Source organism: Labeo rohita, chromosome 15 (genome assembly GCF_022985175.1).
Source record: "Labeo rohita strain BAU-BD-2019 chromosome 15, IGBB_LRoh.1.0, whole genome shotgun sequence".
Classification (NCBI taxonomy): domain Eukaryota; kingdom Metazoa; phylum Chordata; class Actinopteri; order Cypriniformes; family Cyprinidae; genus Labeo; species Labeo rohita.
In genome coordinates this window covers 33,539,253-33,559,066 of record NC_066883.1, presented here as the reverse complement: position 1 = coordinate 33,559,066, position 19,814 = coordinate 33,539,253, and the positions used below count along the sequence as shown (strand labels likewise).

At 33.9% G+C, this 19,814-nt stretch overlaps 2 protein-coding genes and 1 non-coding gene across 52 annotated transcripts in view; 1 reads left to right on the top strand and 2 right to left on the bottom strand.

The window, feature by feature from the left end:
- Positions 1–181: 181 nt before the first annotated feature.
- Positions 182–12,104, bottom strand: efhd1 (EF-hand domain family, member D1). The gene is made up of 4 exons (XM_051128866.1): positions 11,724–12,104; positions 5,508–5,655; positions 2,701–2,835; positions 182–1,104 (listed from the first exon to the last, which is right to left on the bottom strand). The coding sequence occupies exons 1-4, from the start codon at positions 12,017–12,019 to the stop codon at positions 970–972; spliced, it is 714 nt and encodes a 237-aa protein (XP_050984823.1). The 5' UTR covers positions 12,020–12,104; the 3' UTR covers positions 182–969.
- A 166-nt stretch (positions 12,105–12,270) lies between these two features.
- On the bottom strand, positions 12,271–12,342 carry trnag-ucc (transfer RNA glycine (anticodon UCC)). Its single transcript has one exon. It is a non-coding gene; the product is annotated as a tRNA-Gly (tRNA).
- A 3,331-nt stretch (positions 12,343–15,673) lies between these two features.
- The window catches only part of si:ch211-281l24.3 (uncharacterized), a 65,768-nt gene continuing 61,627 nt past the window's right edge, over positions 15,674–19,814 (top strand). For 24 of the 50 annotated variants that reach the window (XM_051128804.1, XM_051128802.1, XM_051128803.1 and 21 more), the window contains exons 1-7: positions 15,676–16,124; positions 17,068–17,150; positions 17,258–17,377; positions 17,561–17,680; positions 18,241–18,357; positions 18,739–18,849; positions 19,236–19,346. In XM_051128804.1, coding sequence (XP_050984761.1) covers positions 17,101–17,150; positions 17,258–17,377; positions 17,561–17,680; positions 18,241–18,357; positions 18,739–18,849; positions 19,236–19,346 — 629 coding nt within the window. In that variant the 5' untranslated portion in view covers positions 15,676–16,124; positions 17,068–17,100. Of the gene's footprint in view, positions 16,125–17,067; positions 17,151–17,257; positions 17,378–17,560; positions 17,681–18,240; positions 18,358–18,738; positions 18,850–19,235; positions 19,347–19,814 lie in introns of all 50 variants that reach the window. The other 26 variants (XM_051128851.1, XM_051128849.1, XM_051128845.1 and 23 more) reach the window with 4 other exon arrangements.

Genomic DNA, 19,814 nt, shown 5'->3' with positions numbered 1-19,814 from the left:
CATATTGCAATATAAATATGTAGGTTCACTAAAATTTTATCTAAACTGTAATTAAAAACCACATGAAAAAAAAATCTAACTAAACTAAAATTTAAATGACAACTGAAAAAAAATGTAAAAAAGCTCATTCAAAATGTTAGTAAATAATATAATTGTATATAAATAACACTTAAACACTTGCTATAATATAATATAATATAATATAATATAATGTAACATAATATAATATAATATCCACATAAACATATTGCAATATAAATATGTAGGTTCACTGAAATGTAATCTAAACTGTAATTAAAAACCACATTAAAAACCACAATTTTTTTATTTTTTTTTTGAAAAATACAGTGATTTAATGGGTTTTATGTAATTGGCAAAACACTAGAGTTACAGGTATATTTTATGAAATTAAATACAATTAACCAAAAATTAACAACAATATTTAGCTGACAAAAATGTAGCAAAAGGTTAACAAAAAAGAAAACGGAACAAAATACATGATTACAATCTATAAAAAATAATATTTCTTGACCCTTTGTGTCCATGTTTTTTTTTTTCTCAGTTGGTCATAATCAATATTTAGTCCACGGCACCAACTTCACATGTATTTAAAATTATGCTTAACACTGAATAGCTTTACAATAAACTTTGTTTCTAAAAATATATAGTTGCTTAGATTAAAATAGAAGCACAGTCTAGTCTATTAGAGTTGAAGTCCTACATTAGAAGTCTCCTGAAATTTCACTCGCGTCATCTCATCTTCTCCACAGCCGTCACCCGCGAAACAAATTCCTCATGCATATTTCAGGATAGCTGTAAGCGGCTAATAACGCTAATGCTACTTGTTCAGTGTTCGGCTGTGGTTTTGATTACACGTAGGTGTGAGGTACGAGAAGCGGTGTGTGCATGCGTGTATGTGCTTGTGTGCAAGTAAACTGTGCTGTCTTAAGATGTAGATCTGCTATAGCTTTAGGAGCAGAATGTGGACTGCAGCTCTTTAAACGCAGCACGCCGTTGTTTTCTTTCAAGTTCCATCCTCTTCTTCTCTTCTTGTTCCTCTCGTATCTCTGCTTCAAACTTACTGCGCACAGACAGAGCCTGAGCCTACCAAACAAAATACAAATAAAATGCATTTCTGTTACATATGTCATATGCGTACAACATTAAAAAATGTAATTAAATGCATTACTATTGCTGTTGTCCTTCTAAAACAGTTTATAAATTAATTTCCTGTTAGGTGTGTTTACTAAATTGGAAGCTGAAGACCATATAGCAAAATTTAAATTACTTTCCAAATGAACTGCCTTCTAAAATCTTCTGAAAGTTTTAATTAACTAAATAAAATAAAATAAAATAAAATAAAATAAAATAAAATAAAATAAAATATTAGATGAAAAACTCAAATTTGACATGTTGCCTTGGCAATTAATTACAATAAATCAGTTTAAGTACTAAAATTACTGCACCCACAACCAAAAAAAAATCATTTACATTTTTATATTAAAATGCATTAAAATAATGAAAGAAAAAAAACTATATAAAAAAGTATATATCAACATTACTAAAACATAAACTGAAATTAAATTGAGGTAAAAATACAAAAACTGAAAATTAAAACAGAGATAAAAATACAAAACTAACTGAAAATATTAATAAACACTATAACTGTGTATAAATAATACTAAAATAACACTTGCCATTTAGAGTATATAACACTAGATTGCAGCATTTAGCAGCTGAATAAAATACATTTAAAAATATAATATAATATCATATAATGTAATATTTTAAACTATTATTAAAAATAAAAATGCACATAATAATACTAAAATATAATAAGAATGTAAAAAAGTTCACTGAAATTTAATGTATAATGTAATTTAAATAATAAAAATCATACAACAAAAATTCAGAAAAAAATGACACTATATTTAATACAATAAATTATATTTTTCAAATAAAATAAAAAAATATTAGATGAAAAATGTGACAAGTTGCCTTTGCAATAAATTAAAATAAATCAGTTTAATTACTAAAATTACTGTAACCAAAACAAACAAACAAAAAACAATTCATTTTTTATATTCAAATGTATTTAAGTAAAGAAAAAAAAAAGCTGCATTTAAAAATGATAAAAGTATATCAACATTAAACCCGAAATTAAAATAAAAACTGGAAATATAAAAATACAAAACTAACTGAAAATATTAATAATTACTATAATTATGTATAAATTATTCTAAAATAACACTTGCCATTTTGGCTATATAATACTATAATATAATAATATTTTAAATTATTTATATATACATAACCATACTACAATATAATAACAATGTAAAAAGGTTCACTGAAATATGTGAAATATATATAATGTGATTTAAATAATAAAAAACATACCAACATTTTTGGACAAAATTGACACTATATTTAATACAATAAATTATATTTTGAAAAGTTAACCTGACTAGAAGTATCAGAATGTACTTTAAGTAAATAATTTAGGACATAGAGATTCAGCTTTAAAAAAACAAACAAAAAAACAGTGCTTTTATAGTGTAGCAGCTGTGCTCTGTAACATTATTGTTGATGTTCTTTGTAGATGTACTTACACTATATGACCACAAGAGGGAACCTAAGAACATGGGAGAAGTGCTGGCCTGTGCATCAAAACACACAAGCACATAAAAACCCACAAACCTTTGCCTCAAAGAAGTCTCTCGCTCCAAGAACGCCTTCAGTCGAGACGTTGATCTCTGAAAGTCGAGCGAGAGCCATCAGTCCGCTCTCTTCCTGCAGCTCACCTGCCGCGGCCCTCCGGAAGATCAGCAGGAACTAACACAGAGATGGAGAGATTAGGAATACAAGGAAATTTCAATGGCTTGAAAGGTCATCAACATTTCTATGCAATTCTAAAAATAAACACAAAACAATCTGATCTCAGTTGCCATGTCAGCATGCAAATCAACATTTCAGCTTTTTATTCTTTCCCTACACAGTATATACTAAAGATAAGCTTCTTCAGAAGGTAATTTTGCAGTTTTGTTTACATGATTTTTAGATTTTGTCCGAATAGAACTGATTTCTTTGAGGGGAAGGGAGAGGTCAAAAGAGTGACCTTATATCGGGTTTCCCCCTTTCTCTGCACAATCTGTGTGTGTTTGTGTGTGTGTGTGTGTGTGTGTGTGTGTAATCTTATCCATGTGGAATGTCTGTCCAATCTGAAGAATGAGAGCAGCATTTGACACACAACAGACTGACTGTACTGAACACACAGCTGCACTGTCACCTGTTTGTGTGTGTTGGGGGTTATTACTCTTTTTGAGACGGCCCCACCAAAAAAAAAAGTTAAAGCGCTAAAATAATGTGTTAGGTCACATTTGGAAAACTAATAAGGCGTTTTTGTAGGAAAAACTAAAAACTGATGTAATTTACGATGTCAAGTGCATTCAGATGAGATGTTGTCAGGCCATTTGTCAGTAAAAAATGAATTTACCTGTCCTGTCAGCCAAAATACTGTGGTGACGTGCGCTGTAGCCTGTATTATTTCATATTAAAACACGAATGAAACTTCGAGCATGCGTGTCAGATCTGCGTTACATTCATCAGCGGTATCTCTTAAAGTAATAGCAATAATTCAGTAACTTCATCTATAGTATTTAGTATTTAGTGTTTAATAACTTTATTCACTTTCTGTATATTTCCTACTTGCTGAAGGGCACAAGTAAATAATGGGTTTATGTGAAGATTGTTTTACGTTTATTTTTAAACGTCTAATAAATGTTCAAATTGATAGCTCTCATTTATACTGTAATGTTGAACGGCTATAGTCAATGGTTAATATTAGGGAAAAAATAACATTTCCCTAGAGACATCAGTAATATTGGTATCAGTGATACTCAACTTCAAATATTAATCTAAAGATTGAATGTGAAATTATTGCAATATAAAAGTATATTTAAAAATTTAGGATTAATCGGGATGAATTTCAGAAAAAAATGTGCTATTAATTACCTCGTTTGACAGCACTAATATATATTATTTTAATATTTATAACATTTATAAAAGTGATTTTATGTACATAGAAAGTATAAATACAAGCTGAATGTCTGCTTTAATGTTTTGAAAACTTCTGTGTAAAAACAAAGATGTCAAAAAATAGGTAAATTTTCATAGTTCCATCATAATTCAGTGTAACATATATATTTAAAAATGAAACAACAAACTTATGTACCTGTACCTAATAAAATACATAAAACAAAATGTTATCATACTAAATTATTAGTTATCTTTTTTTTATTGTTACATTATTGCTGACAAATGTCATGTCATTAATTTTGGTTCTAAATCTGACAAGATTTGTTTTGGCATATTGTTGCACTGAATGACATTTACTGTAAGTGGGTGTCTTCTGGGAATAATGGTAAAAATGTATGATGGTTATTACTTTTTGCTCAGAAAATTAATATAAATAAATAAATAAAATTGTTTTGAGGCTTAAAAACCCATTTTGTATTTGACCCATATACACACTTTACAACTTAAATAATATATATAAAAAGAAATAAATAAATTATATATAATTTATTATATAATAATAATAATAATAATAAATTATATTCAAAAGTTTGGAATCAGTACAACTTGTAATTTCTTTTAAAGAAGTCCCTTATGCTTGTCAAGGCTGCATTTATTTTATAAAAAATACAGAAAAATTTAAATATTGCAAAATATTATTACAATATAAAATAATGGTTTTTATTTCAATATACTGTAAAATATAATTTATTCCTGTGATGCAAAGATGAATTTTCATCAACCATTACTTCAGCCTTAAGATCCTTCAGAAATTATTCTAATATGCTGATTTCCCAAACTTTTGAACAGCAGTATATGTGACCTTGGACCACGAAACCAGTCATAAGTGTCAATTTGAGATTTATGCATCATCTGAAAGCTGAATAAATAGATTTCCATTGATGTATGGTTTGTTAGGATAGGACAATATTTGGCTGAGATACAACTATTTGAAAATCTGGAATCTGAGGGTGCAAAAAAACGAAGTATTGATAAAATCACCTTTAAAGTTGTCCAAATTACTACTCAAGACTGGTTTTGTGGTCCAGGGTCACATATAGTTTGTGGTTGTGGTTTCTAGGGTCTTTTGAATTGATGTTTGGTACAACACACGTGTTGTGGTTTCCTTTTCATGTAAATCTATAGAATTGTTTTGGCCCACTTTATCATTCACCAGGTAAAAAGTCATCTAGTGTGACTAAATGTGATTGACATTTAAATGTGAAACCACATCAGAGCTCTAATCAGAGATATTATCTATCACAAAAGTGCTGTGATCGGATCATCTGAGTAGGTGAGTCTCAATGGTTTCCATGGAGTATAAGCTCTCAAAAGATTGAATCACTAGATTAAATCAGTCATCAAGGACGATGATAGACCTAACAAAGCTGTAACTATACCGTGAAAGAGACACACGCATTTACACACACCTCTCTGTAGCTGAGTTTGCCGTCATAATCTTCATCCACCTCCTTGATCATGTTCTTCAAGCCCAGATGAGTCTGTGGAGCTCCAAGTTTCTCCATCATCAGCTTCAGTTCCATTAGATCAATGAAGCCATCTTTACCAGAGTCAAATCTACGCACAAACACATGTAAAAACAGCTTTAAAGGAAAAGTTTACTTTGAATTAAAGGCCTGTTATTGTTAACACTGTCAATTTCATCATAATCAGTAAATAAAAAATGAGTATTATAAGTAAAGCTATTTAAATCATGTGATGCTAAAGACTGGAGTAATAATGCTGAAAATTCAGCTTTGCATCACAGGAATAAATTACACTTTACAAAATATTAAAATAGAAAACAGTTCTTTTAAATTGTAATAATTTTTCACAATATTACTATTTTTTCAGTATTTTTGATTAAATAAATGCAGACTTGGTGAGCATTAGAGACCTTTGCTCATTACAAAATCTGACCGACCCCAAACTTTTGAACGCTATATGTTGTTTCAGACCATTGTATCAATGCAAAATGCATTCTAGCATGTGTATTACATCAACCTACACTGGCGACACTTAGAAGTGAGTGTTGACGTGAAGATTTATTCAGTCGCAGCAGAGGGAGGCCAGCAGATCAGCAGGTGGAGAGTGACGGCAGAAACAGCAGGAAAAAGAGATTCTAACAGAGGAGAGTATTTATAGAGTCTCACCCAGCTGTTGCCACACCAACCAGCAGTATCGCGTGTGTGTGCGAGAGAAAAAGAGAGAGAGAGAAGTGTTTGTCTTGAACATTGTGTGAAAGTGAAGAGGCTGAGATTGAAGAGGTGGGCACGTGTTTCTATTTTGGGTCGAGTGATGCTTTTAGAAAGAACATGCTCACTGTGGCAGAAAAGTACAGGTGAACATCACCTCATCTCTACTTCTCTCCCTCTCCACATATAGGGAAAAAAACATGAATGAGATCGCATTTATATTCTCCTAGACAGCAAAATGGAGAAAGTCTCATGCTTTTCTGATTTTCCTGCTGAAAACCTCACATAGTTGTTAGAGGTGATTTCAACAACATCTCAAACCTGTGCTCAAATCTCCCAGGACAGTATAAACTAGTGAAAGTGAAATTTTATTATCAAATTTAGCATTTCATCACTTGTTCACCAATGGATCCACTGTAGTGAGTGGGTGCCAAACATTTTAAAAAAAATAAAAAAAAAACTATCCAGTATATAATCCAATAATCCACTAGTAATCCACAGGCAGGGTTGCCAAGTCCACATTTTGGAGTTGTGTGGCAGGATTGCCTGGTCTGTGAAACAAAACCAGGTCAATTTCTATTCAAAACTTAAAAAACATCACAATAATCCAACAATCAAACTTGGACCAACAATTGGGCTAGTTTTGTTTGTTTCCAGACCAGGAAACCCTGCAATACAAGTCCAGTCTATCACTTAGCATTTAAAATAACATGGACTTGGCAACTCTTTCATGTGGATTACTTGTAGATTGTTGTGATGTTTTTAAAGTTTTGATTAGCAATTGACCTGGTTTTGTTTCACAGACCTGGCAACACTGCCACACTCCAGTCCACCATTTAACATCTAAAAAAAAAAAAACGTGGATTGGCAACTCTTTCTTAAGAAATGACTTCTATAAACATCTATAAACAAATGGGGACTTGGCAACCCTGTTGTGTGGATTACTTGTGATTATTGTGATGTTTTTAAAGTTTTGAATAGCAACTAGGCTGGTTTTGTTTCACACACCTGGCAACCCTGGAACACAAATTTCAGTCATTTACTTCATGTCTAAAAAATGCGAAAATGGTAACCTTTTTGTGTAGATTACTTACTGAGAACACTGCCACATAACTTCAGTCCATCACATAACGTATAAAAATTGCAGACCTGGCAACCCTTTCATGCGGATTACTTGTAGATTATTGTGATGTTTTTAAAGTTTTGAATAGCAATTGGGCTGGTTTTGCTTCACACAACTACAGTCCATCACTTAAAGGCTAAAAAAAGCAGACCTGGCAACACTTTTGCATGGATTACTGTGATGTTTTTGAAGTTTTAAATAGCAACTGCTGTTTTTTTTTTCCACTTAACTCCAGTTTATTATGTTTTTTAAGTTTTGAATAGCAATTGGGCTGGTTTTGTTTCACAGACCTGGCAACCCTGTCACACAACTCCAGTCCATCAAATAATGTCTTGTGAAAAGAAAAGCTACATATTTTTAAAAACAAATCCACCATTAAGACGTTTTTTAACTTTGTTGCTTCTTTATGATGCATTAGTTTCTTACAAACAAGCAGCTTTTTATTTCACAAGGATGTGGATTATTGTAATGCTTTAATAAGCTGTTTGGACTCATTCTGATGGCACCCATTCACTGCAAAGGATCCATTGGTAGCAAGTGACGTAATGCTAAATTTATCCAAATATTTTCCCATAAAGGAACAAGAAACAAACTCATCTAAATCTTGAATGGCCTGAGGGTGAGTACATTTTCAGGAAATGTTTATTTTTGGATTTCTTAAATGCATTAAACATTACTAATTAAATCTGTAATCAACTGTGCATGTTTTGATTTCTCCTAAGGTATTTTACATCTGAGACAATTAATGTTTATTAGGGTGTTTCATATCTTGCTCTAAATTGCAGTCTAATCTTGTCTATTTAGCTCATTGTTTCTGAAAGGTCACAAATAGCTCAACCTTCACTGTTTAAGTGCTGCATAAAAGCCAATTTATTAACCGTTTTAATGCAACATCCTCACTTGTTCGATGTTGTTTTAACAGCCCCCACTAAGACAGGCTCATACTTGCCTGCCCTGATTAAAAGACAACTGGGAATCTGCTGACCAGAACAGCAACTGCTTTCAGCAACTGGCAACACACTCCTACACACACGGCCCTGAAATCTGTGTGGATGCATGAAAACACAAACTGCACTGACGTAATTGTGGGTGCACTGCATGTGTTTGTGTGTGGACGCTTTCTTTGTCCTCTCTGGTTTCCTGCTGTGGTATTTATAGATGCCAAGGCTCAGGGCTGAGGTTCAGCTATAGAGCCTGGCATTCAGAGCACTGCAGTCCAGTCACAGATCCCAGATCTGCTTAGAACCACAGATATGCTTACAGCTATCATGAACTACTTGAAGCAACATGAAACAGGTCAGGGTTAACAAGACTGACCTGGTATGTGAGAGAAAGTGAAAGAGAGAAAGAGTAAATAACAAAGCAGAAAGAGGAGGATGGGGTTGGCATATTGGTCCTGCCCTCTGCATGCCGGACACATTCCAGGTCAACAGCCCTCCCTGTGCTATAGTGGCTTAAATGGAGAAATGTATACACACTTATAAAGAAATGATTTGATATTTGATTAAAAATACAGTAAATACTGTAGTATTGTTAAAAAAAAAAAAACGCTTTTAAAAACGCAAATTTTGAATAGCTGGATTTGTTTCACAGACCTGGCAACCCTGCCACACAACTCCAGTCCATCACTTTACATCTTGTAAAAAGAAAAGCTGCATATTTGTGAGAAACAAATACATCAAGACATTTTCATTTTTCAATTATTGCTTCCGACTAAAATATGAGTCCTATATACATAGTATTGCTTTCATCATTGATGTTTTAGGCTAGTTTTGAATACCACTTGAGCTGGTTTTGTTTTACAGACATGGCAACCCTCCCACACACCTCCAGTCCATCAAATAATGTCTTGTGAAAAGAAAAATGATTTAACATTTGATTGAAAATACAGTAAAAACTGTAATTTTGTGAAAAAAAATTATTTAAATTTAAAACTTTTTCAAAATTTTGAATAGCTGGTTTTGTTTCACAGACCTGGCAACCCTGCCACACAACTCCAGTCCATCACTTAACATCTTGTAAAAAGAAAAGCTGCACATTTGTAAGAAACAAAGACATTGCTTCCGACTAAATTTTCCTATATACATAATATTGCTTGCTTTATTGATATTTTGGGCTAGTTTTGAATAGCAATTGGGCTGGTTTTGTTTTACAGAGCTGGCAACCCTGCCACACACCACCAGTCCATCAATTAACGTCTTGTCAAAAGAAAAATGATTTAATATTTGATTAAAAATACAGTAAAAACTGTAATATTGTGAAAATTATTTCAATATAAAATGTTTTTAAAGTTTTGAATAGCAATTGGGCTGATTTTGTTTCACAGATCTGGCAACCCTGTCACACACTTTCAGTCCATTAATTAATTTCTTGTGAAAAGAAAAGCTGCATATTTGTAAGAAACAAATCCATTATTAAGACGTTTTTAACTTTAAACCATTGCTTCCGACTAAAATATGAGTCCTATTTACATAATATTGCTTTCCTCTTTGATGTTTTGGGCTATTTTTGAATAGCACTTGAGGTGGTTTTGTTTCACAGACCTGGCAACCCTGTCAAATTGTCTTATGTAAAGAAAAATGATTTAATATTTGATTAAAAATACAGTTAAAAAGTGTAACATTGTGGAAAAATTATTTCAATTTAAAACAACAGTTTTCTATTTGAATATATTTTAAAATGCATTTTTTTGGTGATACAAAGCTGAATTTTTAGCATCATTACTCGTCTTCAGTGTCACATGATCCTTCAGAAATCATTTTAATATGCTGATTTGATGCTTAAGAAACATTTTTATTAGTAGTATCAATCTATCCATCTATCTTGTTTGCTATTTCAGAAGTGCGTAGGTGTGAGTTGTGTTTATGAATATGTTAACTCTGCTTTTGACCCATTTTCCTCTTATACATGACATCTTTTTTCATCTCTGACAAAACTGGGTTGAACGGATCTGAAGTGGGCCAGAATATGTTCTTCTATGACTTAAACAGACACACCTTGCGGTCCTGACGTAACCTAGTCTTATGGGACACCCACATTTTCATAGTGTTTGGGTTAGTTTCCTATAACAGAATATAATCTAGTAGACTTGACTGAACCTCTCTTTTAAAGATTCTTCATATTGGAAATCTCTATACCTATTGTATGTGCACTACAAGAAAACATCCACCTGATCTTAAAGCTGCTGTAAAACATAATTAACCTTGGGATCTGAAAAAAAAAAAATCTGTTGACATGCTTATGTGTGCATAACTCTGGAAAAATCATGACCTGGCAGCAGAGGATGACATGCAGAATCAAAGTCTCTGAGGTGAAACGGCGTCAAACACTGAATTGTTTGCTGTTTGTAATTATTTGAAAGGATTTTGATGCACTACCAGAGACCTGGTTCTGAATTTGATGGGATTAAATGAATAAAAATATCCCTTGATATGATAAAAATGAATGAAGGGGATTTATTTTTTCACAACTCTGCATGTAACCAAAGAGAATCCCTCTCATCACAGTCTCCTCCAAGTCCCTGCATGTAAACACATGCACAAACAGACAAAGATGGCATTGTTGCTCATGGAGTGGGTTCCATGGGGACGTCGAGTTTGTGAGTGGACCCTTGTACTGAAATAATGAGGGAAACCAGGACAATGGCTGTTCAGAGAGAGAGACCCCAGAGGAAAACATTATTTTGGCACTGTACAAGGATGCTCAGAAAGATAATTCATGTAAATTTAATCCGAGCCTCAGAATCTATTGTTCATTATTTACACTCACTATACTTTTTTGGTAAATAATTCTCCATGTGCATTATCATTTTATTTTTATTTGTTTTGCAATACAAATGCACCTGCCAGTATAAAGCAGTTTTTAAAACTCATGTTTAATGTAACATTTATATTCATTTTTATTTTCCTCAGTGTTCTGATTTTACACCCTGCATTATTTTATTTTATTTTATTTTATTTATTTTACTATGCTAATAATACCCATGTTTATTATTTTATTTGATATTTTACTATTTTTTATTAAACTAAATACTTTTTAGGCACAGTATAGCCTGATTAAGAAAATTCTAAACAAAATACAGTGAAGGGAATTAATTTGAGAGATGCATCAACATTCCCTCTAAACAAGAACAAGAACACAATGATCCCAAAACTCTGTCACACAAGGACACAAACTTCACCCTTGTTATGGCCTAAAATAATGTTTACCAAATAACAATTCACTAAATCTGTATCTTAATTAACTTAAATCTTAATTTAGATTAAAATATAGGCTATATCTGACATCACAAATGGTTGGTATTAAAATTAAGTGACTGCTGAACTGACCTCTTGAACATTTTCTCCATGTCTTTGATCTGTTTGCGCGAGAACTCTTTAAACTCGGTATAGGGATTGAACACCTTCATCTGCTTGGGTTTCGCCGTGCCGTCATGGATGTCCAGCCTGCGGTTGAGTTTCTCCGTCAGTTCAGAGGTGGCGTCGCCGTTCACGGCAGTGCCGGGTCTCACCGGCGGCGGCTCATCATCGTCCGCTCCTGTTTGCGGCGTTGAGTCGGGTTCGGTGTCCCCCTGCTCCGCGTCCAGCCTGCGCTGCAGCTTCCGTGCGAGCTCCTCGGATGACATTGCGGACTGTGATGCTCTGCCTCGCACGATCAGCTGTTTCTGAACACTAGTCTCGAGTTTGGGAGAGAGGCGGGGCTGCAGAGAACTGAGCCTCTTCAAACCTGCGCTTTAAAGACCAGTGGGATTCAGAATGCCGTACAAAGTGAATATGATGGCTCTGACGACTTTAAGTGTTCCATTTTTACGTAATAGATTTGTGTAGCTATTGAGGATCTAACATAGAATGTATGTCTGAAAGTACAAAAAGTTGTTGCGTTGGCCGGGAATCGAACCCGGGTCAACTGCTTGGAAGGCAGCTATGCTCACCACTATACCACCAACGCGCTGCGAAAACTGGTGTTTAGTTTCCCAGCAGTTCTGGCCACAAGGTTTAAACTTCTTGCCTCTACAGATAGAGGATGGTATATGATGGGATTCAGCAAGCATTGTAAAGACGAAAACATCACAAATCAGCATCCAACTGGCATTTCTGATGCTTTAAACGCTTAGTTCCGCCGCCTAGTGCTCACAGCCTTTATTACAAGTTATCCATAAATTAAAAGCAATTGTTTGTTACAATGCTACCTGTTAATACAGTACTGTGCAAAAGTTTTAGGCCACTAGTATTTTCACCAGCTAAAAAATGGTTTAAAGTCAGTTATTTCTATGTTTTGCTCTAGAGTGTTAGTAAAAAATATTGGTTTACATTTCCAAACATTCTGTTGGCCATTAATTGTAATAATCTAGTGAGATTTTTGTTTGCACAGGGAGTCTGACAACAGCCAGTGCTCAACACTGATCTAATCTCATCATCATCCAGTCTCCCTGGAATGACATGAAGAAACAGAAAAACTGACAGACTAAATCTAGAAGAACTGTGGCAACATCTCCAAGATGTTTCAAGTAACCTACCTGCAAAGCTACCTGAAAAACTATGCACAAGGGCACATAGGGCAAAAGCTGCTTTAAACGCAAAGGATGGTCACATCAAATGCTTATTTATTTTAGTTAATAGAAGTTCTTTGATAAAGAAAATCTATTTATGACATTGTTTTTGACAGCATCCTCATTTTATGTGCCTAACTGCCTAACAGTACTGTAGCTTTGTAGGTATAGGACTCTTAAAGCATCTTGGAGATGTTGCCACAGTTCTTTTGGATTTAGTCTGTCTCTGTTTTTCTGTTTCTTAAGACAGACTGGATTGAATGATGGAGAGATCAGATCTCTGTTTGCACAAGGAGTCTGACAACAGCCTGTGCTCCATACAAAAATCTCACTGGATTATTATAATTAATGGAAAAATGAATGTTTAGAAATGTAAACTTATTTCCTACTGACACACTACAGCAAAAGACCGACTTTAACTGACTTTAAACCATTTTTTAGCTGATTAAATTACTACTGGCCTAAGACTTTTGCACAGTATATATATATATATATATATATATGCGTATTTGGGTTAGAGGAAATTATTGTATTATTTATTATTTTATCATCTTGACTTAATACAGTCATAAAGTAATGCATGAGAAAAAAATCATGCATTGTTGCTGCCATCTGCTGAACAAAAAAGAAATTACAAGTTTAAACACAAGATGGCTGTAGGATTTGCTGTATTCATCGCTTTGTTGGTCATTTCTAGCGATTAGGTTTTGCATCAAACGTTTTTTTATATTGTTTAATTTTTTACACATACATGCAATTAGTTAGAGCAAGAATATTAACATTCTCACTGCTTGCCTGCTAGTTCCACCATGCAGATTGGACTACAAATAAATGGGAATTAAATTAAAGGGATAACTCACCAAAAATGAAAATTCTGTCATCATTTACTCATCCTCAAGTTGTTCCAAACGAAAAAGAAAAACATCACTGCAATTCTCATAACATTTCATAGTTACTTTAATTTAAAAACAAGAACAACAATAACTTAAAACACAACTTTTGCTTTTAAACAGACAGAAAACATTTCATACATTCGTGACAGGGGCAGTGTTTTTTAACACGTGTCCTTGAGGTCAAAGATTTTCTTTAGTATGAATTTTAAAATGTTTTGTAAGGTGGTCTTTTTGTGTGAATCCTTTTCCACAGTGAGTGCATGTGAAGGGCCTCTCTTCAGTGTGAATAATTTGGTGCCATTTTAATTGGAAGGCTGTGCTGAACGTCTTGTTACATTCAAAGCAAATATGATTTTTGGCAGTGGTGTGTGTTTTCTGGTGTTTCTTGCAGTTGTCCAGTCGAGTAAAAGTCTTTGAACAAACTGGGCAAATGTGAGGCTTTGTCTTAGCATGGGTCTTAATGTGGATACTTAGATTTGATGATGAACCAAAGCGTTTCCCGCACTGTTCACAGATAAATGGCTTTTCTCCTGTGTGAACATGCATGTGACGGATGAGATGAGATGTATCTCTGAAAGTCCTTGTGCATTGTGGGCATGCATGTGGCTTCTCTCCAGTGTGAATTGTTCAGTGCTTCTTGAGATCACCTTTTTGTGTGAAGCCCTTTTCACAGTCCATGCAGATATGAGGCTTCTCTCCGGTGTGAATTTTGGCGTGTTTACTGAGGTGGCCTTTTTCGGTGAAACTTTTTCCACACTGAGGGCAGGTGTGAGGTTTCACACCAGTATGACTTTTTTGGTGCCTTCTAAAATTAATCGATGTATTGTAGGCTTTTCCACACTGCAAGCACACATGATTTTTTTGTGTTGTATGTATTTTTTGATGCTGTTTACAATTATCCAGCCATGAAAACCTCTTTCCACATTGCGGACAAGTGAACATTTTCTTGGTTTTTGTTGTCCTTTTCCATGATAAAGTCTTTTTTGTGATGTTATGACATTCCTCCTCCACTTCTTGACCTATTTCCATCCAGTCTAAAATAACAGATAAGTAAACTCCTATTTACCAACAGCAACAGAGGTGTAATGTATCTGTAAAGAATCAGATCTCTGTCATTCACTCGTTAATACAATCAAATCTGGATGGCAACTGCCATACAATGATATGATCATTTATAGGAATGCACCAAAATTTGCACCAGTCAAAATCAAATTTTCCATACCTGCTAAAATGATCATCAGCAAGTCAAAGCTCCTGACTGAGAACTTGTGTGTCCCAACAAAACCTGTGGAGCAAAACAACATAACATTATTGCTGTAAACATGCATAAAATGGCCAGTAATTTCAGTTGTGACAAAGAACTTTATCTCAGTGCATCAATAACCATTTAGATGTATTGTCTGCATTATTTTTCATCCCTCTACTGTTCATAATTCCATCTGATTGTACAACTACAGCCACCAAATCGTGTAAACTCATCAAATCATGTAAACTCACCAAGTCAGTTTTAAAAGCGGCCGTCACTAAATCACATACCTATGATTTAGCGATGGTCGCTTTTGAAACACTGTTTCATGAAACTTCGAAACTTTTACGAATCTTTAGTTTCGAATCATTGCATGGTTCGGGGTTAACGCTAGAAGGAATACAGCTCTAGTTACTGGGCACGCGCACATCAATCTAACGTTATTTTGTCACACTACAACAATAAAACTGTTTTTGTATTATAGTAAGGGCTAAGTTTAGGGTTGGGGTAGGTGTAGACATAAAAAAAACACAACTCAATAGGTAGAACAGTTCATTTCATTGTTAGTTTCCGCTCGGAGCTGTAGCCCTTGACCTTTTCTTACTGACACGCCCCCAACTCGGAAACTCTGGGTTTAAAGAAAACTTCGAGTTTCTTTAAACTTCGTGTGTTTGACGCACTAGCGAATTCAACTTCATATTCTTTCGGGAACAGGTAGGAGGAAAAGATAAAAGATTAATTCAGACCACCGGGACCTACTTTTAGATTTGACTTTATTAAGTGAAGATCCGACGACAGAAAATAAATACATTTGTGATGTATTGCGCTTCTGAACAAAATGGCCACGGAGAGCGAAAGTGAAAGTATCATTTTAAATTAAAAATTCGTGTCAGTATTTCAGTTAGTCGTATTCAGACGTTAACGTATTAGTATTTTGTCATTTGGAAAAAGACTTTTAGCAGTTTATTATTCTTTTATTTCTACAATGTATTATATTTTGTCCAGTGGTTGTCTCGACGTCAAGGCCATGGATCCTAATAAGGTACGTAAACAGGGAATCGTGAAATTTCCTTTTTAATGCTTATTAACAGTTTATGACATGTATTTTTTACTTTAAAATATGTTGTGTTGTGATGATTTAATGTCCCAAATAAGCGAGAGTATAATAAGATGAGGTACGTTCCAATTTAAACATTGATTTCACTATGTGCGAAATATTCTATTTTTCTCATTGTAAACATGACATAGAATATATAGGAAACGTATTTATTTTACTGGCAAAATATTATATTCATAAATGTAAATTTTCTTCAACATTACCCAAATTACATAATTTTCTTTGTGACCTCAACTACTTAATTTTAACACTTAAAAACATTAACAACAAAAAAAGTGTCAAATTTGTGAAAATGTGTACTGATTTGATGATTATGTAATCTGAGCTGCTACATCTGTTCCTGTTTTTTTTTTCCTGTTGTTTTTTCTCCTTTATTGTCTTCCTGTTTTATTTTATTATATTGTCATCCATTAGTGTGTTGAGCTGTATCTGATTTATGCGTGCAAGAAATAAAAAATAAATAAAAATAAGATGAGGTACGTTAGTTTTCAGTTAGATTGTCTTCAAGGTGAGGATACCATTTTTGAGGTCGAAGTATTGTTTTAAGAATACGTTCGTGCAGTAAAATCATTTCTCGAAAGCAAAGGTGGATTTATTTTACAGTGCTCCATCTGATATTTCAAAGAAAACAAGCCAATGTACGCTAACATGTATGACGTTAACATTTAGAGCAGCATGGACTATTACCACATGCTCTGTGGTAATTCACAGATATCTAGATATGACACTTTTTGAATTTCTGGTCATGTAACAAATTGTGACTCCTAATCACTTAATCACTGGCTCATCTTACTCTGTTCTCCCCTATTTGATTGTTTTTATAATTTGAGCTGATTTATATTTTACTTATTTGTTTTTCCTCAAAAAGAGTGTACGCTTGAGATAACTGCTGAATGAAGCTATGGACACACAGGATTCAGAAGAAGATGTGGGGACGATGAAGTGTGAACGGTAAAATACTGCAGTTTTATTATGTATTACAATTTCTTTATTTGTCTTTAGGTCTTGTGTGAATTGTGTCAATACTAAAATATTTGTATTTTCTGCTTCATTTAAAGATTAAGACCAGATAAAGAAACATCTCCATCACCTTCAGTCACAACTCTACAAAGTGACCAGTCACTGGATCTACAAGTACTGTTCAAAGATGGATCTCAGAGTTTTCTGGGGATTAAAAGGTATGCAAATTTAGAACTGGAGTGCCAAGCTCCTGTCAATTTATGCTTAAAACCAGCATGGGAAAATATCATAGTCTTGTGCATATAACCCTTTTCCTGAATCCTGAAAAAAAAGGTATAAAAGCACATAAATTAAAAGTATTAGTATTAAAATGATTATTAAGAAGCCTTTTCCTACCAAAGGTCTCGACAAGGTCAGTCAACATCTCCAGCACCTTCAGTCACATCTCTACAAAGTGACCAGTCACTGGATCGACCGATACTTTTTAAAGATGGAGCACAGAGTAAAAAGAGGCGTAAAAGGTACAGTATTTGCAAACATTCATCCAATATAATTCTTTGTCTTGGTTTTGTAATTCATAGTTTCAGGTAACTGTAATTTATAATATTTGTTTTAATTAAGCAATATCACACTTGCCTTTGTGGTATTGTACTAAATAAACTTTAAAAACACACTCACCACTTCTACTTAGCAACACTCAGTTTTGTCTGAGACACTGAACACAGAAAGTGGTACTCTATTAATGTTGCTTTAATGCAGGGTCCAATCCTGCTTCTGGAGGGCCAGTTTAGCTCCAACCAACTCTAACACACTTTTTCCTGGAAGTGTCTAGTGAGTCTAAAGACCTTATTTAGCTGGTTTAGGTGTGATCAGCTGGGGTTGAAGCTACACTCTGCAGGACAGTGAGCCTTCAGGAACATGTTTGGACACCCCTGCTTTAATGTTTGGAAGCGAACATGTTATTAAATGGTTAATTAAGTAATAATTTTCACTCATCCTGGTGTTGTTCAACATTGTTTGTTTTTCAAACTAATTTGGAGGTAATTTGTTTTACTATGTGCTAACATTTTTCCTCTATCAGTCAAAGGTTAAGACCAGATAAAGGAACGTCTCCAGCCCCTTCATGCACATCTCTACAAAGTAATGAATCAATGGATCGACCGATACTGTTCAAAGATAGAACCCAAAGCAAAGAGAGGTATATGAAATAATAAAACCTTTTTGTGGAATATGCATTTTATATGGTTGGGTCCTTATCATACATATTTATTATCAATAAAAATTATGTATAAATAGAATTAAACTAATTTAAAAAGCCCCTTCTCCCCCACCAAAGGTCTAGACAAGGTCAGTCAACATGTCCAGCACCTTCATGTACATCTTTAGAAAAGAACAATCTTAAATACCCTATAAATGATTTTAATGTTTGAAAGCAAACATGTTATTAAAGTTACCAATGAAAATTAAAATTTTCATGCGGCAAATTACATGAATTGTGGGTTATTTGTTTTTTAGGGTTATTTATAGGTAATTTGTTTTACAATGTAAGAACACACTAACTTCTTTCCTTGTGTCAAAGGCTGAGACCAGATAAAGGAACGTCTCCAGCCCCTTCATGCACATCTTTACAAAGTAACGAGTCAATGGATCGACCGATATTGTTCAAAGATGGAACTCAGAGCAAGGAGAGGTACAAGAAATAATAAAACTGTCTAGTGGAATATGCATACATGTTTGGGTCCTTATTATATATATTTATTTTCCACAAAAATTAGGTACAAATAGTATTAAGCTGGTTTTAAAATAGCTACTTCTCCCCCACTGACAGTCTAGACAAGGTCAATCAACATCTCCAGCACCTTCATGCACATCTCTAAAAAAGGAATAATCTTAAATACCCTATGAATAAAGCTTTAATGTTTGAAAGCAAACATGTTATTAAAGTTACCAATGCAAATGTAATTTTTCATGCTGCAAATTACATGAATTGTGGGTTATTTGTTTTTTAGGATTTTTTATAGGTAATTTGTCTTACGTTGTAAGAACACACTAACTTTTTTCCTCCTTGTGTCAAAGGTTGAGACCGGATAAAGGAACATCTCCAGCCCCTTCATGCACATCTCTGCAAAGTAACGAGTCAATGGATCGACCCATATTGTTCAAAGATGGAACTCAAAGCAAGAAGAGGTATCTGAAATAATAAAACTTTCTGGTAGAATATGCATTTTATATGGTTGGGTCCTTATCATACATATTTATTATCAACAAAAATGAGGTACAAATAGTATTAAGCTGGTTTTAAAATAGCCCCTTCTCCCACACCGACGGTCTAGACAAGGTCAATCAACGTCTCCAGCACCTTCATGCACATCTCTAAAGAAGGAACAATCTTAAAGGGGTGTTATTATGCTTTTTAACTTTTTGAATTTTAGTCAGTGTGAGGTGTGTATCTTTGAGCATAAAAACGATCTACAAAGTTACAAATCTCAAAGTCCACTCCAAAGGGAGATATTTCGTTTTTAAAAAAATCTCTTTCCAAGAACTACAACGAACGGCTCCTTTGGACTACAGTGTTTGTTTTCCACATGCAATGATGTCACAATGCGGCTCATTAGAATATCATTAAATTAAATCCCGCCTACAAAAATTCGAATT